Source organism: Myotis myotis, unplaced genomic scaffold (assembly GCF_014108235.1).
Source record: "Myotis myotis isolate mMyoMyo1 unplaced genomic scaffold, mMyoMyo1.p scaffold_m19_p_6, whole genome shotgun sequence".
NCBI classification, from domain to species: domain Eukaryota; kingdom Metazoa; phylum Chordata; class Mammalia; order Chiroptera; family Vespertilionidae; genus Myotis; species Myotis myotis.
Genome location: NW_023416368.1, coordinates 1,930,835 through 1,956,265, shown reverse-complemented (window position 1 = coordinate 1,956,265; position 25,431 = coordinate 1,930,835). Strand labels below are relative to the sequence as shown.

General features: G+C 62.7%; 1 protein-coding gene across 1 annotated transcript in view; it reads right to left on the bottom strand.

The window, feature by feature from the left end:
• Nucleotides 1–25,431, bottom strand: part of SDK1 (sidekick cell adhesion molecule 1) — a 562,331-nt gene that overhangs the window by 106,883 nt on the left and 430,017 nt on the right. The window contains exons 6-7 of the mRNA XM_036313322.1: nucleotides 7,371–7,482; nucleotides 6,524–6,714 (exon numbers count right to left, since the gene is read on the bottom strand). Of these exons, the coding sequence (XP_036169215.1) occupies nucleotides 6,524–6,714; nucleotides 7,371–7,482 (303 nt within the window). The remainder of the gene's footprint in view (nucleotides 1–6,523; nucleotides 6,715–7,370; nucleotides 7,483–25,431) is intronic.

Genomic DNA, 25,431 nt, shown 5'->3' with positions numbered 1-25,431 from the left:
GGGACAGCGCAGTCTAGTAGCATCCTCCCTACAGTCTCAGCAGCTCTCCCCCAAAATGCAGATTTAACACTCCATGCGACGGCAAGTAGTAGCTGAGGGCGAGAAGGGGAAGGGCCTGGCGTCCCTCCGCAGCAGCGAGCGCGTAGCCACTCGCCCCTCTCTGGATACTGCACTGACCCATTCCACCAAAAAAAAAAAAAAAAATCGTGGTTGCACTAAGCAATGAATTTCCTTGGAGCGTAAATTGCAGTATCTTTTTCTCTCGGTTTATTCAGCAGAAATTCAACAGTGGCCTGGCCCAGTGCGTGGCGTGCTTAGGGGGCAGCGATCTCATTATCACGATGACGAAGGCTGCCTGGCTTTCTGGGTGATAATTAACGCCGGGCCTGCCAGCCAGAGGCCAGGCGCGGTGTGACTTTGTAACGGTGCCGAACGCGGACACGACAGCCTGGCGGGCCTCCGACAGCAGCTGTCTCCCAGAGCAGGCAGAGCCTAGAGGAGGAGAAAGAGGCTCGCAAACAGCCCTTTCAAGGGACGATGGCGGTGACGGAGAAAAGGCAAGGTTCCCGGGGAGGCAGTTAGGTGTCAATTTGGCGTCCCCGGCTCATTGAGCGGAAAGCCCGCGCCTGGCGGGAGTCGGGTCGGAACCTCGGCTCCGAGTGGACCCGGTGGACCCGGCCCGAAGGACCACGGCGGAGCCGCCGCCCGCCTCCTCAGGCTGCTCTTCCCTCGTAGGTGACCTCGGCCTCTCCTTCAGCGGCCGCGGCGGCAGCAGCATCCCCGTCCCCCGCTGCATCCCCATCCCCTGCTGCCAGCTCATCCCCCGCTGCCGGCTCCTCCCGCCGACCCGCAGGCAGGTCATGCCCGCGCCGCTGCGGGCTGCCGTCCGACTGTAGGGGTGAGTGTGGGGGGGATCAGCATTGGCCTGGTTAACTGGTTTTCCTTTTCTAAGGGAAGCGCTGTAGCTGAGTGGGTTGCACGGTCCCTGCAGGTGTCGGAGATGGTGGGGAAGGACACTGTGGTCTCCCTCCATGGCAGCGCCTCGCAGAACTGCGGCCATCAGAGCCGGCGAGGCGGCGGCCGAAGCAGGCAGCACTCCGCGCTCCGTCTCCGCTGGCTGGTCCTCGTGGGCGCGGGCACAGATGCTTAGGGTCACGCGGTGTCATCGCCCGCGTAGGTGTGGGCGTCACCACAGGCCCCGGCACCCGCTCTTCTGTCACCACCCCACCCGGCATCTCCGGCACCGTGCCTGGCCCAGCTCTGTCATCCCGTCTGCCTGATGCTATGGGTGCGGATCACAGGGCGGGGCCCTGGGAGCCTCCTTCACTCAGCAGCGTCCTTGCGGTTCATTCCGGAGCAGTCGCTCTGCGAAGATGAAAATCCACCCGTGGACGGTCGCGCCCACAGACCACAGCTCCTGCGGCAGCGACTGCGATGCCTGTGGGCAGGTCGGTTCTTTCTTGGTTGGCAGTGCCCGCGGGGCCCCCGGTGCAGGGAGGGGCCTGGCACGGGTCACACTGCACACACTGACGCCGCCGGCCGGGCTCTGGGACCGTGCGAGGAGCAGCCGGGCCCAGCATCCAGGCTTCTTGGGTGGAGGCCGGCCCTGCACAGGGAAGTCACGCTCCGCTGCGTGGTGGGTGGGTGCCTGGCCCCACTCGGTGATGGGCGGGAGGCTCTGCTGGCAGCGCAGGAGGAGAGCCTGGGTCTGTGCACCTTTCCTTGTGGCCGAGAACACATCCCAGGGCTGGTGGGGAGGAAGCTGCCAGCACCACTGGGTTAGGGTCACGTGAGGGGTGAGCTGGGTTAGGGTCACGTGGGGGGTCAGCTGGGTTAGGGGTCACGTGGGGGGTCAGCTGGGTTAGGGTCACATGAGGGGTGAGCTGGGTTAGGTTCTGAGGGTCGGGAGGGACCAGGAGGCAGAGCCGGTGCTGGTGCTGCCCAGGGCGGGCGCAGGCCTCTGGGCGGTGGCGGTGCCCGCACTCAGCTGGGTGCCCCTGTTCGGCTGCAGGAGGGAGGCGGCAGAAGGGGAGCCCACGGCGGGTGAACAGCTGCACGCGTCTGTCTGGTCTCATCCGCGAGGGAGGCAGTAACCGAAGCCCCTCTGCTCGCTTCCTTCCCTCTCACGTTCCTACGAGAGCCTCCCCGCCCGTGAGGCCTGGGACGGCGGGCGAGGTGGTCATCTCCCCAAACGGACGGGCTTTCCCAGGGGACTCAGCACAAGTCCCACTGTCCCAGCAAATGCTGACGAGCGGAGGGGACTGACACTGACCCCGGAAGCCAGGGGTGCTCTGGCGCCTGCAAAGGCCGGACGGGGGGCTCTAGGTGAGCGTCTGCCGTGGATGCACATGCAGAGCCCAGCTCACTCAGAGGCCGGGTGTTCGGAGAGCAGCGCTGCTGGAGACCGACGCTCTAGTTCCGGGAGATAATCCCCCGCTGCTCAGGACGCAGGCTGTGCTGTCTAAGGAGCCGGAGCCGGACTCCAGTCTGTGCAGCCCCCATCGTGGCTCATGCAGCCGCAGGCCGCCCGGTGGGTGCCCCTCCAGGAGCGGGTGCGTGATGTTGGGGCTGAACAGGGTGAGATGGGACCCGGCCTGCTCTCCGGGTGCTGCGAGATCTTCCCCGTGTCCACGGGCCGCAGGTCTGCGTGGCAGGCGTGTGGCAGTCACGTGGAGGCCGGAGCCACGTCTGACGATGGAAGGAAGTGCCGTGCGCCAGGCACACGTCCAGGCAGCGGTTGCTCCTCTTGCGAACTTGTGTGAAACGCGGCCTTCACTCTGACTTCCTTTGCAAAGGGGCCAACGGCGCGTATGTCACCGGGGGCCACGGCTCTCGGGAGGGCTCCGGTGCATTCGCTCTCCTGGGGCCTCCCCTTCGTCCTGCGGAGGAGGGAAGGGGCGGGGGTCCCCTCCCTGGAGCCGGCGGCACGGCCACCTCTCTGCTGGGCAGGCCACGACGACAGGGCTGGCCGCGCAGGAGGACAAGGGCTGCAGGCTGGGCCGTGGGAGGAGAGCAGCCCTCGCCCCCGTGTCGGGCCATCGCATCACAGTCTGAACGTCACCGAGTTCCCCTCGCCGCGTGCGAGGCCGAGTCCTGACCCGCCACCCTCCAGCGCTCAGAGCAGTGGTGCCATTCCCCTCTGCTCCGGCCAGGATGGCACTGGGCTCCGTTCTCTCTGACACGGAGGGAAGGTAACATCGGGCACCTTCTCACTGCCTTCTGGTCCAGAAATGACAGCAACAGCATCATCTCTGAGCCCTGACCAAGACAGTCAGACACGAGCCACGGAGAGCCCGGGCCGAGACACAGGGAGGCGCCCTCCCCACGACCCCCACCTGCGGCCCAGGCGGGGTCAGGCCGGCTCAGACCAGCTCTCGGGTTCAGTGATTTTCTTGGGAAAGAAAAGCAGGATGCGTTTGGGAGACGGAATCAGGCCACCTCCCTGCGCCGGGTTCAAGCTGAAGCTGGGCTGAGTGTGACTGCGCTTCCCAGGGAAGGCTGGGCAGCACCAGGCCAAGTGCCGCCCCAAGGGGAGCATTACCTGTGGTAGGGGGAGGGGTCACTGTGATGGGAGGAGGGTCACTGTGATGGGAGGAGGGTCACTGTGATGGGAGGAGGGTCACTGTGATGGGAGGAGGGTCACTGTGATGGGAGGAGGGGTCACTGTGATGGCAGGAGGGGTCACTGTGATGAGAGGAGGGGTCACTGTGATGGGAAGAGGGGTTACTGTGATGGGAGGAGGGTCACTGTGATGGGAGGAGGGTCACTGTGATGGGAGGAGGGGTCACTGTGATGGCAGGAGGGTTACTGTGATGGGAGGAGGGGTCACTGTGATGGGAGGAGGGGTCACTGTGATGGGAGGAGGGTCACTGTGATGGGAAGAGGGGTCACTGTGATGGGAGGAGGGTCACTGTGATGAGAGGAGGGTCACTGTGATGGAGGAGGGGTCACTGTGATGGGAGGAGGGTCACTGTGATGGGAAGAGGGGTCACTGTGATGGCAGGAGGGTCACTGTGATGGGAGGAGGGTCACTGTGATGGCAGGAGGGTCACTGTGATGGGAGGAGGGTCACTGTGATGGGAAGGGGGTCACTGTGATGGCAGGAGGGTCACTGTGATGGCAGGAGGGTCACTGTGATGGGAGGTGGGTCACTGTGATGGGAGGAGGGTCACTGTGATGGCAGGAGGGTCACTGTGATGGCAGGAGGGTCACTGTGATGGGAGGAGGGGTCACTGTGATGGCAGGAGGGTCACTGTGATGGGAGGAGGGTCACTGTGATGGGAGGAGGGGTCACTGTGATGGGAGGAGGGTCACTGTGATGGGAGGAGGGGTCACTGTGATGGGAGGAGGGGTCACTGTGATGGGAGGAGGGTCACTGTGCTGGGAGGAGGGGTCACTGTGATGGCAGGAGGGGTCACTGTGATGGGAGGAGGGGTCACTGTGATGGGAGGAGGGTCACTGTGATGGGAGGAAGGTCACTGTGATGGGAGGAGGGGTCACTGTGCTGGGAGGAGGGTCACTGTGATGGGAGGAGGGGTCACTGTGATGGGAGGAGGGTCACTGTGATGGGAGGAGGGGTCACTGTGCTGGGAGGAGGGGTCACTGTGCTGGGAGGAGGGTCACTGTGATGGGAGGAGGGGTCACTGTGATGGGCGGTGGGTCACTGTGATGGGAGGAGGGTCACTGTGATGGGAGGAGGGGTCACTGTGATGGGAGGAGGGGTCACTGTGCTGGGAGGAGGGGTCACTGTGATGGGAGGAGGGGTCACTGTGATGGGAGGAGGGTCACTGTGATGGGAGGAGGGGTCACTGTGATGGGAGGAGGGGTCACTGTGATGGGAGGAGGGTCACTGTACTGGGAGGAGGGGTCACTGTGATGGCAGGAGGGGTCACTGTGATGGGAGGAGGGGTTACTGTGATGGGAGGAGGGTCACTGTGATGGGAGGAGGGTCACTGTGATGGGAGGAGGGTCACTGTGATTGGAGGGAGGTCACTGTGATGGGAGGAGGGTCACTGTGATGGGAGGAGGGGTCACTGTGATGGGAGGGGGGTCACTGTGATGGCAGGAGGGTCACTGTGATGGGAGGAGGGTCACTGTGCTGGGAGGAGGGTCACTGTGCTGGGAGGAGGGGTCACTGTGATGGGAGGAGGGTCACTGTGATGGCAGGAGGGTCACTGTGATGGGAGGAGGGTCACTGTGATGGGAGGAGGGTCACTGTGATGGCAGGAGGGTCACTGTGATGGGAGGAGGGTCACTGTGATGGGAGGAGGGGTCACTGTGATGGGAGGAGGGTCACTGTGATGGGAGGAGGTGTCACTGTGATGGGAGGAGGGGTCACTGTGATGGGAGGAGGGGTCACTGTGATGGGAGGAGGGTCACTGTGCTGGGAGGAGGGGTCACTGTGATGGGAGGAGGGGTCACTGTGATGGGAGGAGGGGTCACTGTGATGGGAGGAGGGTCACTGTGATGGCAGGAGGGTCACTGTGCTGGGAGGTGGGTCACTGTGATGGGAGGAGGGTCACTGTGATGGGAGGAGGGTCACTGTGATGGGAGGAGGGCCACTGTGATTGGAGGGAGGTCACTGTGATGGGAGGAGGGTCACTGTGATGGGAGGAGGGTCACTGTGATGGGAAGAGGGGTCACTGTGATGGGAGGTGGGTCACTGTCATGGGAGGAGGGGTCACAGTGATGGGAGGAGGGATCACTGTGATGGGAGGGGGGTCACTGTGATGGGAGGAGGGTCACTGTGATGGGAGGAGGGGTCACTGTGATGGGAGGAGGGTCACTGTGATGGGAGGAGGGGTCACTGTGATGGGAGGAGGGTCACTGTACTGGGAGGAGGGGTCACTGTGATGGCAGGAGGGGTCACTGTGATGGGAGGAGGGGTCACTGTGATGGGAGGAGGGTCACTGTGATGGGAGGAGGGTCACTGTGATGGGAGGAGGGCCACTGTGATTGGAGGGAGGTCACTGTGATGGGAGGAGGGTCACTGTGATGGGAGGAGGGTCACTGTGATGGGAGGAGGGGTCACTGTGATGGGAGGGGGGTCACTGTCATGGGAGGAGGGGTCACTGTGATGGGAGGAGGGATCACTGTGATGGGAGGGGGGTCACTGTGATGGGAGGAGGGTCACTGTGATGGGAGGAGGGGTCACTGTGATGGGAGGAGGGTCACTGTGATGGGAGGAGGGGTCACTGTGATGGGAGGAGGGTCACTGTACTGGGAGGAGGGGTCACTGTGATGGCAGGAGGGGTCACTGTGATGGGAGGAGGGGTCACTGTGATGGGAGGAGGGTCACTGTGATGGGAGGAGGGTCACTGTGATGGGAGGAGGGGCCACTGTGATGGGAGGAGGGGTCACTGTGCTGGGAGGAGGGGTCACTGTGATGGGAGGAGGGGTCACTGTGATGGGAGGAGGGTCACTGTGATGGGAGGAGGGTCACTGTGATGGGAGGAGGGTCACTGTGCTGGGAGGAGGGTCACTGTGATGGGAGGAGGGGTCACTGTGATGGGAGGAGGGTTACCTGTGATGGAGAGGAAGGCTTTTGCTCGGGCTGGTTCGGCCGTGCTCCCGGCCAGCGCTGCCTCGCAGACGTACTCGCCGGTGTTAGCGGAGGTCGGGGTGCTGATGGTGAGGCGCCTCCCGAAGCTGCGGAGCCCGCGGGTGAGGGTCACCCCATTCCTCTTCCAGCTCACACGCAGCTCCTCCAGGGGCCTGGGAGAGCGAGGGCACCCGTGAGGGACCGTGAGTCCAGGGAGGGGGTGACAGCCACCTGGGGCCTGGGCAGGAGCTGCTAGGGCCTGTCCTGCGGGGCTGCTGGGGGTCAGCGGACACCTGAACCAGTCCCCACGCACCCTCTCCCTCCCGCTTCGCTCAGCGGTGCTCCGCTCGGGCTATTGAGCAAGGACAGCTAATGTGGCAGCATCGCCCGTGAGCGCTAATGGCTCATTTGCTCAGGGCGAGAAGGCGGAGAATAAATGCTGCTGGGGGCTCGGCCGCGGGGGAGCGGTGGCCACGGGGGAGCGGTGGCTGCGGGGAGCCGTGGCCACGGGGGAGCGGTGGCTGCGGGGAGCTGTGGCCGGGGGGGAGCGGAGGCCGCGGGGAGCTGTGGCTGCGGGGGAGCGGTGGCCCCGGGAACACCGTCCTGGAGCGAGGACACCTGGGAGGAGAGAGGGGCGGCCTCTCCCTCCTCAGCCGGACTCCGAGGAGGCCCCCCGGGCCCCTCAGCTCCCGTGAAGTGTGTTCTGGGACCACGGAGGCCTGAGGTCCTGGGCTGTCCCCCACGGCTGTGCTCACAGCCCAGCTGCGCCAACAGGACGCCGTGGCGGGGAGCTCGCACCCCTGGCGAGGGTCTCGGTGCGGTCACGTACCTGGCATTCGCTATGCACTCCAGGGTGACCTCGCTGGACCCGGCCAGCACACTGCGGTTGCCCGGGGCGGTCACGATGACGGGGGCCGTGGCTTCGGGCGCAGCGCCGTCCCCTGTGGCGACAAAGCAGAAGCTACAGCGCGCTCCTGGGTACCGGGTGAGGACTGGGAACGACCGTCAAGAGGTACTGGCTGCCTCAGCTAGGACGCCCGGGTCTCATGTCCCACCGTGACCCCCCCATGAAGAGGCCTGGGGGGCCCTGTCCCTGGCAGGTGCTGGGAGCCTGGGGTGGGGGGGTCCCCAGCCCATAACCTGACACGCCCGTCCTGACGGATCGGGGCTGGGAGCCCTGCGCTGTGGCTGGCGGAGCCCGCGGATCAGGCCTCAGCCTGCGGAGCCTCCCCACGAGGCCGCTGCTTTACGCGCCTTTAATTGGTTTACGACGCTGCATATGGAGTCACCAAGTCCACCCACTGTTTTACAACCTGTTCAGTTCCACACACGCGTCCGCGCCAGGCCCCCCGCGAGGCACTGTCAGGCAGCGCGCCCCACGCAGCACAGCCATGCGGCCAAGCCCCGCTCCCGAGAGCGACCGCCCCATCCCTGCCCCTGCGAGCGGCAGACGACAGTTCAGCTCAGCCTTCTCCCGACGAGGGAGGAGAGAATGACACATTTTTGCCACTTTTCTCCGAAATCCATGTCACACCCACATCAAGCTGCTCACGGTGCGCTTCGCTGCGGGGCACTTAGGGAAAATGACGACGACCAGACATTTCTGGAGCTGATCTCAGTTTAAGGGCGGAGACGGAGAGCCTGGAATCACACTCAGGGAAATGACGGCAGAGGAAGCGTTTCGTCCAGTGCTTCAGAGGAGGCGCCCGCCGCCGTGCAGGGCAGCGACCGGCCCGCGAGGACACGGGGGCGCTGGCCGCTGGGCTGGCAGAGCCGGCAGATGCGCTTCGTGAAGGTCTGCACTGAGCACAGGGCGTGACGCCGAGTCTCTGTGTCCGTGGGGTCCTGGAGAGCTGCCTCCCCCCACCCCGCGGCTCCCTGGGGGCGTGGCTTCCGGGGAGACAGGGCAGGGACGTGGCGGCTGGCAGGCTTCCAGGAGATGCCATCCAGGAGATGCCAGCGGCAGTTGCGATGGGACGAAGGACAGAGCTGACGCCAGCAGGTTAGCGGCCGCCGCCACCTGTGAAAGTCCCGATGAGGAGCAGTGACCTGAGGAGCTCCTGTCTGCAATGGCTGCGACGTGCGGGCAGGAGAGGGCGGGTGCGGAGGTCGCAGGGGCAGGGGCTAATTCGGCATCAATCACGGCTCAGCCGCCGCCCGGAGGAAGCCGTGCTCAGCACTGGTCGCTGCCCCGGGGGACGGTCCCCCGGCCGCTCAGCCCCGACTGCCCGCTGACCCTGAGGAACGGGCCCAGGGCCAGTGCCAGTCCTGCAGGGACATGTGGGACACACGGGGGGGTCGTCACGGGGGGGTTGTCACGGAGTCGCCACGGCGATGCAAAGACAGGCCCCATGTGACTCCTCTGGAGCTGGGACTGCTCTGTGCCCCACCTTCTGCAGTACAAACGCGGCTTCAGCGCCTGCGCCCTGTGGGGTCCGCAGGGCAGGTCACGCGGCCGCCTGGCTCGGGGCTGGTAAATGTCAGTGTGTTCGCAAACGCCCGACCTCCCGCCCCGCCGCCTGCGCTCGAGGCGAGACCCGCACAGGACACGCGCGGAGGCAGGTGAGGCGGGGCCGGCGGAAATGTCGCCGTTCCCAAGGTGGGCGTTTGGGACACACACACGGGGCCGCTGGGAAGGTGACCCTGACTCCCGGCCAGTCTGTGGGCACGAGCAGGCCAGGGCTGCTGAGCGCAGCGCTGCGTGTGGTCTGGGCCTGCGGCTGCACCCAGCGCCCCCACTGCACGGACTCACCACCAAGCTCGCTGCGGGGCCTCCCGAGCCAACAGCGGGCTCCAAGTGCCACCAGACTGGGTGTGCACGTGGGCTACAGAGCAGCGCGGCGAGGCTCGGGAAGCGCACCCACCCCCGTGCGAACCGGCAGCTTCACCGCGGCCGTGGGCAGCTCCCTGCCTCCTGCAGAGACCGGCGTCCAGAGGGCACAGCCCTCTCCTGGCCACGCGTGCTCAGTGGAGGGCGTCCTGCCTGCCGGCCTGCCTGTCCCCGGCAGGCGCTGACACTCTGCCTCCAGCAGACGGGTGGGAGCAGGCCGTCCACTCCACGCTGTGAATCACCTCCATTTGCAGCTCTAGCCCCTCCGCGACCAAGTCCGCGCTGGAGGTCCCCACGCGGAGACCTCCTCCCTGCCCTCATGCCTCCATCCAGGGCTGCCTTCCAGACACGGCTTCCCTCGGCGCCACCGCCTCCTTCCTTTGTGGCGAGGACCTGAGTCTCTGCCTCCTTTACTGCTTGTCGGTGGTTTCACTCTGTTCCCGGCGAGACGAGATAACGGGGTGCATTCCTCACCCGCACCCGTTTCGGGAGGGAAGCTGCGGAGACGGACACCGGGGCGTTCTTAAAGGAATAAGCCGGCTCTTTATTCCTGCCGTTCCCGGAGAATTTACGGCGCGATGAGCACTCAACAAATCTCAATGATGGCTTAATTCTTCATGCATATTCCGCAATAACGAGTCACCGCTGCCGCCACCAGAAATATTACCCTCTCCTCAATGCTCTACACAAAACCAGTTCCAAATCCCAATGTCAGTGCGCCGGGAATGACCTCCCAGAGGAAGGGAAACACAGTGGGAAGAGGGAGGGGGCTGTGCTGACCATGCCCCACACGGCCGTGGACGTTGTGCTAAACGGGTCCATTTACAGGTGTCAGCCACGGCATCGAACCCCAGCGAATATGGTATCTATTATCTGCTCAGAAAACGGAGGCCCAGTCACGTGACTCAGTGGTGAGAGGCGTTTGGATAGAGGCGCGTCGGCGCCTGGAGTTCAGAACCCTGCTCTCCACGGGGCTGCTCCTCCGAGCTCTGCTGTGGTCAGTTCCCCGGAAACCACGGGACCCGGAGCTCCCTCCCCCCGCAGCGGCTCCGGGTCGAGCTTTCCCAGGGGATCATTTCCCCGGGCGGGCGGGGTGGCAGGAGGTGAAGAAATCCAATCGGAAGAGATTTGGGCGGAGGGAGCAGGGCACGCCAGGGGCCTGGGGCGGCCTCGCTGCAGCTCTGGGAACAAACAACCCCGCAGAGGCAGGGCCCGTGCACACCCAGCTCCCCTGCTCCCCGTCCAGCCCAGCCCTGGTGCCGGGGCTCAGAGGCAGCAGGTGTGCAGGCTGCACGTGATTAGAAAGTCCCTGTAAAGACACGAGTCTCTCCAGCAGAGGGCGAGGCTCCCGTCCCTGAGCTGCTGAGCCGGGGGTCCGGGGGTAAGTGGACAACGAGACACTGTTCGTCAAGGTGAGAGCATCATGACGACTGGAGGGGCAGCAGGGACCCGGGGGCGGGAGGCGGTGGGCGACCTTAAGGAGCGAGGAAGGAAACCAGCCTGGTGGCTCTCGGGGCGCAGGCGGGCCAGGCCCAGGAGAGCGGGGCGCGGGCCCCCTGCGCGGCCCCAGGTTCCTCTCCTGCCTGACGGTGTCGGCCAGTGTGGCTGCTCCTCTCAGGACACGTGGCCATGAACGCAGGACCCTGAGGAGGCCTGCAGCCCATTCACAGCTCAGGGCCCACATGTGGTGGGGCCCTGATCCCATACACCCCCCAAACTCTCGTTACAAACACTCAGTGCACCGCGGAGGGCCCCACGTGTGTACCCCCCAGTGTACCCCGTGGAGGGCCCCCAGTGCACCCCATGTGTGTACCCCCAGTGTACCCTGCGGAGGGCCCCCCAGTACACCCTATGAGGGCCCCCAGTGCACCCCATGTGTGTACCCCCCAGTGCACCGCGAGGCCCTGGTGGAGCGTCGCAGGACCGGGTCACCTTTTGCTCAGCGCTGCAGCCGCCTCCGCCTGCAGCTGGCCGCCTGCTGCTGACAATGGAAGGGCCCCGGCGCAGCTGGCCGCCTCTGTGACCCCCGCCCTTCCCCGGCAGGAGGTGCTGCTGTGCTGAGGGGCGGGAGCGGAGCCTGCGGCCTTTCCCTGCACATCAGAGCCGGGCAGGGCCGTCTCCCAGGGGTGCTGGCCGCGTGCAGCCCGGGGCCACCGTCTACAGGCCGAGTCCGTAATGCTGAGCCCGGGTGCACAGTGTTGCAGAGGCTGAGGTGCACCCCAACCAGCACATCTCCAGTCCCCACAGCCACGACCGCCGCCTCGCGGAGCCTGCCCCCGCGGAAGGCGTGAAGGCAGCGGGCAGCCGGGTGCCCCCAGCCTCCACAGGCGCTTTCTCCAGGCAGAACTGGGCCTTCGAACAGGCGCCTCATCGTGAAAACCGACATGGACAGCGCAATTCTCTACATCTTGTTCGCTAAACAGAAAGCTCTTCCAGCCGTTTAAAGAATATTCTTCCTGATCTCAGAGAGGAAGGGAGAGGGAGAGAGAGAAACATCAGTGACGAGAGGGAATCATGGACCAGCTGCCTCCCACGTGCCCCTCACTGGGGATCGAGCCCGCAGCCCGGGCCTGTGCCCTGACCGGGAGGAACCACGACCTCCCAGTTCATAGGCCGGCGCTCAACCACCGAGCCACGCCGGCGGCTCTCAGTGCTTCCCGTTTGCTGCCCGGAGCAGGCGGGAGGGAACGCGCCGTGTCTCCCTTTCCGTTTATCTCTACACGCGCCTCCATTTTTTATCTCAATCCACTTCTGGACTTTTCTACTGACAGGAGACGATAAATAAAATAATGTGACAGTTTGACAAACAGTCCAGCAGTTTCTTTTCTTCTCATTTATAACATATTTGGAAACTCGTACATTTGGAAACGAATGGAACGTAACAGAACGTATTTCCATTGGCCGTTTACCGGGCAGAGGGGTGAGTGTGATAAACGGCAGCCCGCAGTGGCGGGTTTATGCATTTGGGGGCGCGCTGCGCGCACACGGTAACCATGGAGCAGGCGTGCGGATCGGGGACCGCGGGACGGGTGATGGAGCGATGATCCACGTCCCCGACTCAGGGGACAGCAGAAGGCCACCTGCTTCACATTCACACACGTGAGCACGCGGCCTGCCCGTGATGGGGGAGAGCGCAGCCGGCGAGGAGCTGGCCTGGTGCAGTCTGGGGGGGCTGGGGCGAGAGGGACTTGTCTCAGGTCAGGGCGTTCTCAAGTCCCTGTGCCCCGGTGCTGGGGGTAGGGGTGGGGAGGTAGGAATGAAAGCACCAGCTTGGGGAAAGCAGGAGCGGGAGGAGAGGCCGTAGGAGGCACAATCGCGTCACTTTATTAAGTGTCGATAACAAATGCCCTTGAATGATGTGTCCAGCACGCCCACCTGGGCGTGGAGCCCAGCACGCCAGGCAAGTGTGCCCCACCTCCGGCGAGGCCGTCGGCAAGGACAGGGGGACCGGGGCTCCACCCGAGCTGAGGGCTCCATGGCCGATGGACGCACAAAATACCCAGAGGCTGGCAGCCGTGTGGGAAGAACAGCATTGCATCCAGCAAACTGGGAGGGGCCAAAACCCGGGGTCCCTTTTAATGACCATATGGCCATCGCTTGAGGATGCAGGCTCACTGGCCAGCAGCGTGTCCCCAAAGGCAGGACAAGAGCCCGTCTCCTCGGGACAAGGCGCTGAGCACCCCACACCGGCCCGCCCACTGCCAGCTTTTGGAGGATGTGACTTACAAACCCGGAGCCTGGGCACAGTCGGCGCCTAAGAGCTGCCTGGCAAGAGTGAATCTCAGTGTAACTCCCAGGTGGGTGTCGCCACTTCTTCCCCACAGACTTGCACAGAGAGGGCAGCGCGCTGCTCCTGGGACACGAACAGGACTATTTTCCAGGCGCAAACCTGGCCCCCCAATCAGATTTTCTTTCCGGAGCCTGTGACTCACTAACAGAATCTGTGACTAAAAAAGTACTTTTAATACATGAAACACATACAACCACGAGAGAAACCCGATCCCGAGTCCCCAGAGCAAACAGAGAATCACCTCAACCCCTGCTGCGAGCACAGGAGACAGAACGAGACGCCAGGAGACGCGGGAGAGGGCACAGCGCGGGCAGAGGCGTCTCATCCCCCGGTGCCGCCTGCGTCAGCGCCGCGTGGGTCTCAGAGAACCAGACCGCACGGAAGCCGCTTCTCTTGCCACAGAGGCCGCCGTTCAACGCAGAGACAAGAAGTCCTGGCACCGAAGCTCAAGGGAAGGTCCGGTCTGGTTCTGATGAAGCCGGGGGTGGGGGTGGGGGGGAGCACGCTGCTGGGGGCACAGGACGTGCTATGTGCGGACTGCCTGGCTGGAACCACATACAGTCGAGAGCTCTGTATGGCAGGCCCGCCCCGACGTGTGCAGACGCAAAGCGCTGAGGGGCCACTGTTCCGAGACCCAGGTTTCTCGAGGCTCCGCGTCCTTCCCAGAAGGGACCGAGGCCACAGATGGCCCTCTTCCCATCTGTATAATAATAGAGGAACGTGCGAATTAGCCGGGACGCTGCAACGTCACGACCGAACAGCAGGGACCTGAGGCTGCAAGGCGCCTGGCCAGGGCGAGGGACCTCCAGCCACGCCCCCTGCCCCACGGGGCTTGACGGGGACCTCAGGCGGCACCCCCTGCCCCACAGGGCTTGACGGGGACCTCAGGCCATGCCACCCCCCCGCCCCAGTGCTAGGCTGGGGGACCTAAGGCCGCACCCCCCACCCGGCACCAGGCCGGGGGACATGAGGCTGTGCTCCCTGCCCCACCTGGCGGGGCTTGACGGGGGTGGGGCCAGCCAGGTCTGGGTCTCACCCAATGGGGGTGGGGCCAGCCAGGTCTGGGTCTCCTGTGTTTTTGAAGCGGGTGCGGGTGGTGGGCGAGGACTTGACTCTGGGTCCCACCTGTGCCCCAGACTCTGACAGGAGGGAGATTTTCATATGCATTTTACTAATTTTCTTTCATCTCTGACACTTCTATTATAGAGAAAGGGCAAATAGCATTATTAAAATATTTCCTCTAATTAATCCCCTTTTAATATGCATGAATTTCGTGCACCGGGCCACTAGTTATTTCATACAAGCCTCACATCTAAGTAACACCAGAGCTTCTCAAGTGAGAACTCTGACACCAAACTCTCTCATTTACACATTCAGTGTTTCATAGACCAACACGCTGAGCAGAGGTTATACCCAGAGAAGAAAGTGCTCATCAATCACATGGCACTTCTCACGAATTCCCACCGGAAGCGCAGATGTTCCTACAAATGCACCGATGTGACAAGCCCTTCCTCTGTTGTCCCCCAGGTGCCGGTTTCTTGGTAACTTCCCCTCAGAGGGGAAGCACGGGGACAGGGGTCTGAGAGGGTTTCTCTCCCCCCTTCCTGAGGCACCTGAGATCCCCAAACAATGAGCAGCCGGTAGACAACTCCACAGATGACCAGGTCCTTCACCCACATTCCCTTCAAAGTCATCCCAGGAACGGGCAGCATTCCGTCTGCAGACACCAGCAGCAAAGAGCCTACCCCTTCAGAGGGCGGGTGGGGCCCTTAGCCACCTCCCCCTGTGCCCTCAACTAGACACCTGCAGGCCTCAGCCTGAGTGGAGAGCCTGGCCCTGGGGCTCAGCAAACCCGGCTGCAGAGCAGTGCCACACCTCACCTGAGCACACAGGCCATGCCCCTCTGAGCACACAGGCCACGCCCCTCTGAGCACACAGGCCACACCCCTCTGATCACACAGGCCACGCCTCTCTGATCACACAGGCCACACCCCTCTGAGCACACAAGCCACGCCCCTCTGAGCACACAGGCCACACCCCTCTGAGCACACAAGCCACACCCCACCTGAGCACATAGGCCACGCCCCTCTGAGCACACAAGCCATGCCCCCTCTGAGCATACAGGTCACGTGCCTCTGAGCACACAAGCCATGCCCCTCTGATAGCACAGGCCATGCCCCCTCTGAGCACACAGGCCATGCCCCTCTGAGCACACAGGCCACGTGCCTCTGAGCACACAAGCCATGCCCCCTCTGATCACACAGGCCACGCCCCTCTGAGCACACAGGCCACACCCCTCTGATCACACAGGCCACTCCCTCTGATCACACAGGCCACGCCCCTCTGATCACACAGGCCACGCCCCCTCTGAGCACACAGGCCACATCCTGGGTATTTGGATAGAGGGGGTGATGAGCACTCAACAAATCTCAACAAGGCTCCATGCAGAGTGTCAGCGCCTGCCGTGGACAGACAGGCTGGCAGGCAGGACGCCCTCCACTGAGCGCGCGTGGCCCAGGAGAGGGCTCTGCCCTCTGGGACGCAGGTCCCTGCAGGAGGCAGTGAGCTGCCCACGGCTGAGGTGAAGCTGCCGGTTCGCATGGCCACGCCCCTCTGAGCACACAGGCCAGCCTCCATCGGAATGCACAGGCCACACCCCTCTGAGCACACAGGCCACGCCCCTCTGAGCACACAGGCCAGCCTCCATCGGAATGCACAGGCCACACCCCTCTGAGCACACAGGCCACGCCCCTCTGAGCACACAGGCCAGCCTGCATCGGAATGCACAGGCCACACCCCTCTGAGCACACAGGCCACGCCCCTCTGAGCACACAGGCCAGCCTCCATCTGAACGCACAGGCCACACCCCTCTGAGCACACAGGCCAGCCTCCATCTGAACGCACAGGCCACACCCCTCTGAGCACACAGGCCACGCCCCTCTGAGCACACAGGCCAGCCTCCATCTGAACGCACAGGCCACACCCCTCTGAGCACACAGGCCACACCCCTCTGAGCACACAGGCCAGCCTCCATCTGAACGCACAGGCCACACCCCTCTGAGCACACAGGCCAGCCTCCATCTGAACGCACAGGCCACACCCCTCTGAGCACACAGGCCACGCCCCTCTGAGCACACAGGCCACGCCCCTCTGAGCACACAGGCCAGCCTCCATCTGAACGCACAGGCCACACCCCTCTGAGCACACAGGCCACGCCCCTCTGAGCACACAGGCCACGCCCCTCTGAGCACACAGGCCAGCCTGCATCGGAATGCACAGGCCACACCCCTCTGAGCACACAGGCCACGCCCCTCTGAGCACACAGGCCAGCCTCCATCTGAACGCACAGGCCACACCCCTCTGAGCACACAGGCCAGCCTCCATCTGAACGCACAGGCCACACCCCTCTGAGCACACAGGCCACGCCCCTCTGAGCACACAGGCCAGCCTCCATCTGAACGCACAGGCCACACCCCTCTGAGCACACAGGCCAGCCTCCATCTGAACGCACAGGCCACACCCCTCTGAGCACACAGGCCACGCCCCTCTGAGCACACAGGCCACGCCCCTCTGAGCACACAGGCCAGCCTCCATCGGAATGCACAGGCCACACTGCAGTGGGGGTGTGGCTTTCCCTTGGTCTCGCTCTCACGCCACTCGGGCGCCGGCTTTCTCCCAGTCCACCCCTGGGGACTCGGTGGGTCACTGTCCTTGGTGAGGAGCACAGCAAACAAGACCACAGACGAGCCAGGGCACAGGCCTCTGTGCGAGTGAAGAGTGAGAAGCCGTCGCTCTCTCTGCTTTCTGTTAGAAGTTGCTTTATGAGCATTACCCTGGGGGTCACAGCAGAGACACAAACAAATCAGGAAATCTGAAGAGAAGAAATCTCTCTCCTGTCTGCCCGCGCCCCCTTAAATGAATATCGTCGGTCCCACAGGCGGGAACGAGTCCTCAGCTGGAACAAGACATTTTCCGATATGACCCAAGGTTATCTGTTTAAGCCAACTGATTCTCTACTCCGCCTGCTGCGGAGCAGGCTTCCTAAAGAAATGCCAGCTCAATCTCATTTCTATTTTGCTCTAAAATCAGCACCAACAATAAATCTCAGGCCGACGACAGCGAGAGGAAGAGCACATAAGGCAGAAACTGTGACTACAAATGAGCTCAAACGCAGCTGAGAGCCTCCTAGGACACACACGGCCATCACCATGGCGTACGGGAGGGAGGGCGCTGCTGGTAGGAGGGCAGGACGTTGCTCACAGACGGGAAGGCAGGTGGATAAGAACACGGTCCTCATCCCACCGGTGGGCGCTCACAGTCCTCATCCCACCTGTGGGCGCTCACAGTCCTCATCCCACCTGTGGGCGCTCACAGTCCTCATCCCACCGGTGGGCGCTCACAGTCCTCATCCCACCGGTGGGCGCTCACAGTCCTCATCCCACCGGTGGGCGCTCACAGTCCTCATCCCACCTGTGGGCGCTCACAGTCCTCATCCCACCGGTGGGCGCTCACAGTCCTCATCCCACCGGTGGGCGCTCACAGTCCTCATCCCACCGGTGGGCGCTCACAGTCCTCATCCCACCGGTGGGCGCTCACAGAACTCATCCCACCGGTGGGCGCTCACAGTCCTCATCCCACCTGTGGGCGCTCACAGTCCTCATCCCACCGGTGGGCGCTCACAGTCCTCATCCCACCTGTGGGCGCTCACAGTCCTCATCCCACCGGTGGGCGCTCACAGTCCTCATCCCACCGGTGGGCGCTCACAGTCCTCATCCCACCTGTGGGCGCTCACACGCATGAGGAAGGAAGCTGGGCAGGGTGGGCCTACACACAATGTGACGTCGACGCGGACTCAGCAAACCCGGGCTGTGCACAGAGCGACGCCCCGGTGGGTGCCGAGCGCACATCTCACACACTCGGCAGCTTGCTGTCATTTATTTATTTATTTGTTTATTAAACGTTTTTATTGATTTTAGAGGGAGAGGAAGGGAGAGGGAAAGAGCTAGAAACATCGATGAGAAACATGAACGCTGATCGGCTGCCTCCTGCACGACTCCTGCCGGGGATTGAGCCGCAACCCAGGCGTGGGCCCTGGCGGGGAACTGAACCGCGACCTCCTGTCCCTGGGTCGATGCTCAACCCCTGAGCCCCGCCGCGGGCGACAGCTGCGGTTTCGAAGCAGAGTGGGCGTGGCTCTCTGTGTGGCAGCAGGAAAGGACTGTAGAGAACCGACAGGAAGCCTGAGAGTAGTCAGGGCCTGTCGTGGCACTAGGCCCTCCACCGCCCTCTCCCAAAGCCTCCGTAGGAGGGAGTCGTCCAGTTACCGAGAGTGTGACTCCGTCTCTGCTGAGTCCTGGACCAGCTCCTCTGCAGGCCCTGAAACGCCTGCGAAGCTCACGCCGAGGGAGCGAGGGCAGGGCGGAAGCCGGACGGCGCTCTCCTGGTGGCCGGCATCAGACCACCCGCCCGGGGCCGCCTGGGAGCTCACCAAGGGGCGCAGAGGGGCGTTCAAGGAGCCAAACTAGACCCCATGCGCCAGACAGAAGTCAAGGGTTTCCCCGCAAATCACTCCTCCAAAAAGGGGCCACCTCTGGCCAAGCCCCATCAGAGCCTCTCAGGTCACCAGGGCGCTATCTTCCTTGCAAAAAGGAAGCCCTGTTTGGGGGGCACAATGGCTCCCGCGTGGGTGCTGGTGTTGCTGTGGGAAAGCCTTCAAGCACCCTTATAGGACAGCATTTCCAGCCGCTGGGCGCCCGCAGCTGCGAAGAGGACGGGGCAGCTCTTTGCAGACCGACGCGGGAGGAGCTCAGCGAAGGGAGCCGGCGCTGATCAGCATGCACGACTGTTACTCTTGGGACAGGAAAGGGGGCAGAGATAAGACGAAAGTCCGCGTGCACATTTGCTGTTATTTACATAAATGAAAACAAAATACGAATAATTCTGTAAGACAGACGGTTCTTTTATAACCGGGCTTTCCCATGAAATGGCCATCAATTCAATGTTCTACATGATAAACATGCAAGTATTAAATGCGTTTATAAATGGACTTGGCATCTTCTGAACCCGGCACAAGATTTATTTTCCTCAGAGAGTCTTTTCTGGTTAATGGATTTCAACCCACTCAGTCGTTAGCCTAGTTTGACATCAGTGTTTTCCCTTTCCTTCCCGAGCACCGGCAAACCACGTGCGGTTTTACAGATGCTCCCTAGGCCTTTCTATTTGCATCTGCTAAGTCGGTGCCTCCCACACCTTGTGCGCACACCGGGACCACCTGGTAGTTGCTCAGATGCAGACCCTAAACCAGCAGGTCCGGTGGAGCCACGACTTTACCTCTGACCAGCGACAGGCGGGGCCGCTGCAGAGCCCTCCCGTGTCCTCTCCGCACACGGCCAGCGTTCGCCACGTCCGCTCCTCTGCTCCTCAGCGTGGCGCGGGCCGGCTCCTGGGCCTGGGGAGCGGGCAGAGCCTGGGCTGAACCCAGACCTCCGGGAGCAGATGCTGCGTGTTTGTCACACGCTTGCTGGTGATGTGTGTGCTCATTCCATTTGAGATGTTCTGTTTTTCAATTACGATTACATTCACCTGCTTCTCAATTCGGTAAAAGAAAACACCAAAAACACTGTATCCGCATGAACACGGCTCAGCAGGAAGCAGCCCTCCCGGGGGCGGGAGGAGGGAAGGGCCTGGACAGTCACCAGGAGGAGGAGGAGGAGGAGGAGGAGGAGGACCCCAGGAGGACTCAGAGGGTTTCCCTGCAGCATGACACCCCGGAGACTGTAGAAGACCGTCGGGTGGCACCTCACTGGCGGAGGATGCCAGTGGGCAGGCTGAGTGCTGCAGGCCAGGGGCAGGAGCACAGGGAAGTAACGGACTGTGGGTCAGAAGGGGAGGGGCTGGGAGGGGCCAGGGGGTGGGCCACCACAGACGAGGTCCTGAGGAGGCAGCGAGGAGGGCAAAGGGCAGGAAAGTGGCGGGAAGGACGACTGAGCGGAACTGGAGAGCCCGAGGTGGCCCCTGCAGACGCTGAGGTGGAGCGGACGGTTCCTCGCCTTAGCGCGGGCCAGCGCCGGCAGCACCGTGCCCTCCGCGCTGGGAAACCTCTTGTCCCCTTTTCCACAGCAAACCAACTCTCAGGTGGGGGCAGAGCGGGAGGCAGACCCAGGGCTTCGCGACTGGAGTCTGTGCTCCAGCGACCACCCTTCCCGACGCCCAGAGAGAGGTCCCTGGCCACGCATGGCCGCCGCGTCAGAAGCCACAGAGGAGGGCGGAGAGCCTGCGGCCGCTTCTCGGGCTGAGTTCAGGCTCATCACACCCAGACCGGACAACCGCTCCCGCCCGCCGTCATCCCAACCACCCCCGTCGTCCTCTCCTCCTGGCACCAAGGGAGGGCGCCCGCCTTCCCTGTCCCCTCCCGTCAGGTGTGGCGGTGTGACTGGCTGTGCCCATGCCGTGTGAGTGGGAGAAACCCGTGCCCTTCCACGCAGGCATGGTCACGCCCGTGAGACCCCTGTAGCCTAGAGACTCCCGGGGCCGTGGCCTCATCACACAACAGCGGCCCAGCGACACCGGGTCTGAGGACTTCGGGGGCAGACCCCGTACCCCTGCCTCTGAGCTCCCACATGCACGCAGCCCCCGGAGCACATCGCAAAGGTAAAGCTGACAGCGGTCTGTAGAAAGGGGTTAGAACAGCTCTGCTGCCCTAAGAACGCCAACACCATCCCCAGGGTAACTGTGGAGAGCGGCCACCGCGTTTGCACAGGGTCAAGCCTTGGACTAATGAGGGCACGGTCCTCTCGTGGCAAAGCCACGTGCAGGTCCCAGCACAATTACAGCCGAAGGCACAGTTGTAACCTGTGGTCCCAAGAGGCTGAGTGATGTGGGCTTGATAGGGTTCAGGCGCATGTAATTGAGTAGATTCCAAACCCGCGGGAACACTGTAAACATCTCAACCCACGCCCTTACTTTGCTTCGTGGGATCTGCTATTAAATAAAGACCCGGATTGCAGGCCGTGGTGCTGTCTCTCTAATCAGAGGGCAGTGTCCCACCCGGCCCCAGCTTCATTCTCTGTCTGTCTTTTCTAATCCTGCACTGCCAGCTCCCCAACTCCCCCCCTCCCCAGGTTCACCCCTGGCCGTGCTGGCGGCACAAGAACCTTCACAGCGTTCTTGGAAAAAGGCCCTATTTATATGTCCTCACAGGCTGAGGAGCAAACCTGGAATGTGCTTCTGAGCGCTGGACTCGGGAGAGAAAACCGCTACAAAGGTTTGGGAAAGACGCAGAGAACCATCACGCGGCGAGAGGCCGGCCGTGGAGGGCGCTCCTGCTCACGCTGGCAGGTTGGGGCTGGGCAGACTGACTGAGGCCCAGGCATCAGATCAGCAGGGACATGTCCCCACAGAAGCGCCGGAACTTGGTGGAGTCCTGACCCGGAGGACAGCCACAAGGACGCACCTCACCACCGGTGCCCAGATCGGCCCGGCCAGGAGCAGTGCCCCAGCCCGCCGCAGTCTGAGGCCGCCGGGGCGTCAGGGAGGGCGCCTGTGTGTTGGTGTCACGAAGGACGGCAACTACCGTGTCTCCTGATGACGCTGGGAAAGTGTCAGGCGGGGCAGGGGGCTGGGCCCAGTGAGGCGAAACTTATCCGTTCGCGGAGTGACTGCGAGGCACCGCGGAGGGACCCTCCGTGTCCAACCTCCGCTCTCCCTCTGGTCACTGCGGGACTCGGACAGGTTCCTGGCCCCCAGTCGGGGTCCTGGTTGGTGGAGGGGGGGTACCTCCCGGCTCCAAGGTCAAGGTGAAGGCCGCTGAGATGGCCATGCAGTGTAGCCCAGCCCCAGGTGCGGTGCTCAGTGTGAGTCCTGTTACTTCCGTCACCGTCGCGGCTGCTGCTCTCGCCGTGTCCCGGTGTCTGCGAGGAGGGCGCGTCCTTTCCGCTGCTGGCAGAGCCAGAGCTCCACAAACTCAGGCTCGGTTCACAGCTCTTGACCCGAACTGCCTGCGGCCTCACGGCAGCAGCTCCTTTGATTAAAAATCTCCATCATCAGGATCAAATAATATTTGCACATGTAGATAAAATGTGCAAATATAAAATTAACTTGTAAAAGGTTTTTAATTAAGTTGTAGAACTGAGGCATTTTTAACAAATTAATATTATTAGCTCACTCCAGGGAGTTTTCTACTGAAGAAATAAAAGACTTGCTCAATTATCTAGAGAATTCAGACCAAAAAATCCACCTGCCTTTCCACCAACCGCGTGGCAGCCCGATGGTCCTGGAGACGGTAGATAATGGCTGTCATTCATGTTCGCCCAGAGTTCTATTAATTTTCCTCTTTCTTTTTGAAATTATGTCATTAATTGCTGCTAGTGCTTCCTAATCAAGACAGAGCCAGTCGCGCGCAACAATTACCCTGTTTCCGAAGGTGATTGCTCGGCTGCGGCCTAGCGGGCTCTGCCCCAGCGCGCTCCTCCTGGGCGGCCGCCAGCAGTAGGGCACGCGAGGCCCGGCTCACGGCTAAGGGTCACACTGCAGCCGTGGGGCAGGCCGGCCACTTGTTAACGTGTAGAGCCTCAGGCGTGACCACAGCTTCCCCATCAAAGCCGTGGACTGAGCCTGATTCCGGCAAATAGGCCGCACAACCAGTCTCTACGAGGCGAGAGGATGTCGTGTTCACTGCCGAGCTGGCTGCTCTCACGAGGTGGGTCCGGACAAACAAGTGGACGCCGTGGGGCTGGCCTTTAGCATGGACATCGCACGCCCTTAAGTGAGGGTCACGGAGAACGCACGAGCGTGGGCCGAGGGCCAGACGTGCGGGCCTGGCTGCGGCTCACCAGCTTCCTGGCCCTGGCAGCTCGTTCACCCAGCCTCTCCCTCTGGGGCAGAGATGGGGTCACGCTGTCACTAAAACGAAATGAAATAACGCACGTAAGGGGCTTGGCACACAGCATCTGGCGCACAGTAGGTGCTCTGTAAACCAAAAGCCCCCAAATCCTAAATAAAAACAGGATAGAAACGCCCTGGCTGGTGTGGCTCTGTGGATAGAGGCAGGCCTGCGGACTGAAGGGTCCCAGGTTTGATTCCAGTCAGGGCACAGGCCTGGGTTGCCGGCCGATCCCCAGTAGGGGGCGTGCAGGAAGCAGCCGATCAATGATTCTCTCTCATCATGGATGTTTCCATCTCTCTCTCCCTTTCCCGTCCTCTCTGACATCAATTGTAAAAAAACGAACAGAAACTAAAAAGCCCAACATTTACTCAATGAAATAAAATCCTGTCTCCATCAGTCATGTGATGCCTTTGGAACATCACATATTTTTAGAAGGATCTCCAATACCAACATCCTGATACCCTTTCACATGCGACGTGAAGGCGGCCCTGGCTCAATAAGACCTCCTTCATCCCAGCGATGAAATCTGAGAAAGTCAGCCCATCTGGGTACCATGCAACGCGGGAGCTGATGGGAACTGCTGGAGGGTGGGTTAGGAATTCTTCGGCCCGAAGCCCAGGATGGGTCCTGAGGGCCCAGGCTGAGCCCTAAGGGTGAGGCCACGGAGGCAGAACTGTCTGCGCTCAGGTCCCCTCTGCCTGCTCTCGAGTCAGCGAAGAAGGGGGCTGTTGTCTTGCTCACAGAGGGACCTGACACGTGGAGGCCGAGGCCGCCTGGTTGCGAAGGGGCTGGGACCCACGTGAACCTGACCGCCATGCGTCCTGCCTCTGAGCAAGCCGGGCCTGTGTGATGCCTGCGTTTTCAGGGGCGGACCTGCAATCAAAACATGGAGGACAGTTCCCTGTGTCCAGCCCAGAGGAAGGTGGGCGAGACGAGGAACACCCGCCTTTACTGAGCACCTACTGCGCGCCAGGCACACGCTCGGGGTCCGTACACGCTGTTGCTCCACTGCTCACAGCGCCCCCGACCCATCGTCCCTGCTCGGAGGCCCCACGGGCCGCGGGCGACCTCATGGGGAGGAGAACCACCCACAGGTGTGCTGGGCACCAAAGCCGCTGCTCTCCACGACAGCGCCCCTGCGCCCACAGGCCCGTCTAACCGGACGCCATCAGGCTGGGAGGATGGAGAGGGCGGCCGGGGCTTGGCACAAGGGCAGCCGGTCCCCGCCCCCTGAAGTGGCTCAAATACCCACAGGTGCTGGTCTCAGACCACCCTCCCCCCCATCCCTTCACTTGCGACACAAAGTGGGGGGAACTCTACAACTTATTCTTGTAAAAACGACTCATGGAAACACCACGGCTGTGACAATACTTCCCCAAGGGCTGTGAGCATCCACCGTGGGAGAGAGGTGGGGCGCCAGCCCTAGGGAACAGCGGGTCCCCTCCCGCGGGCCTGGGGCACAGAGACTCCAGCCGCTGCCCCCCCCCCCCCAGCGGGGCCGTGACAAGGGCGTCCTTAGGAATGAGGATCAGGGTGAGGAGCAGACGTGGGTGCTGTCCAGTGGAGGCCACCCTGCGCCCCCGTCGCCCACACGCGCGGGAACAGAGAAAACAAACAGTGTGAGTTGGAAGAATTGGACCCGTAGGAGGAGGGTGACGGGTGAGGAAATTCATTATCGCCTTCGGCGCAGCCGCAAGCGTGAGGATGAGCCCCTGTGCGCTCGGAGGGGCGGGCCGTGGGACGTGCCCGGAGGAGCAGGCTGCCCTGGGCCTCAGGCCTGGAGAAACGTGCCGAACCCGCCGTCCTAGGCCTCGAGCCGCAGCCTGAGACGTGGAGGAGCCTGGCGCCTGTCTGACCCGAGCGTGTGGCCGGGCCGGCGCGATGCCGCGCAGCAGTGACGGGCACCTTGCCACCACTGGGAGCTCCTGCTCTGCCTGGTGTCCGCCTGCGTCCTCCCGCGCCGTCCAGAGCCGGCATCCTGCCCCACCAAGACACCCCGAATCCCCCAGACACCCCCAGGAGCCCCGCTAGAGCGTCGCCATCCTTACATCCATGCCTCCCGCACCCCTCAACCCCGATGGTCATCACGCTGAGCCACTGGCCCCTGGAGCGCCTGGGAGCCCCACCTCTCCTATCCCCTCACCGCGTGGGCAGGCCCTCACCTCCCACCTGAGGCCCCCCGCCCCCTCCCCCCCACCTCCATACACACACAGGCTCTGAGGTCATTCACCTGAGATGCTGCCATTTTTAAAGAAATCCAACTTCTGTGTCCAGGTGGTCTAAACTGCCCACTTGCCACTCTTACCTCCCTGTAGGCATCTCCAAAGTGGACAAAACAAGAGGACGTCTGTGTCGGAATGACGAATGGGCCCAGGCGGCAAAGGCTT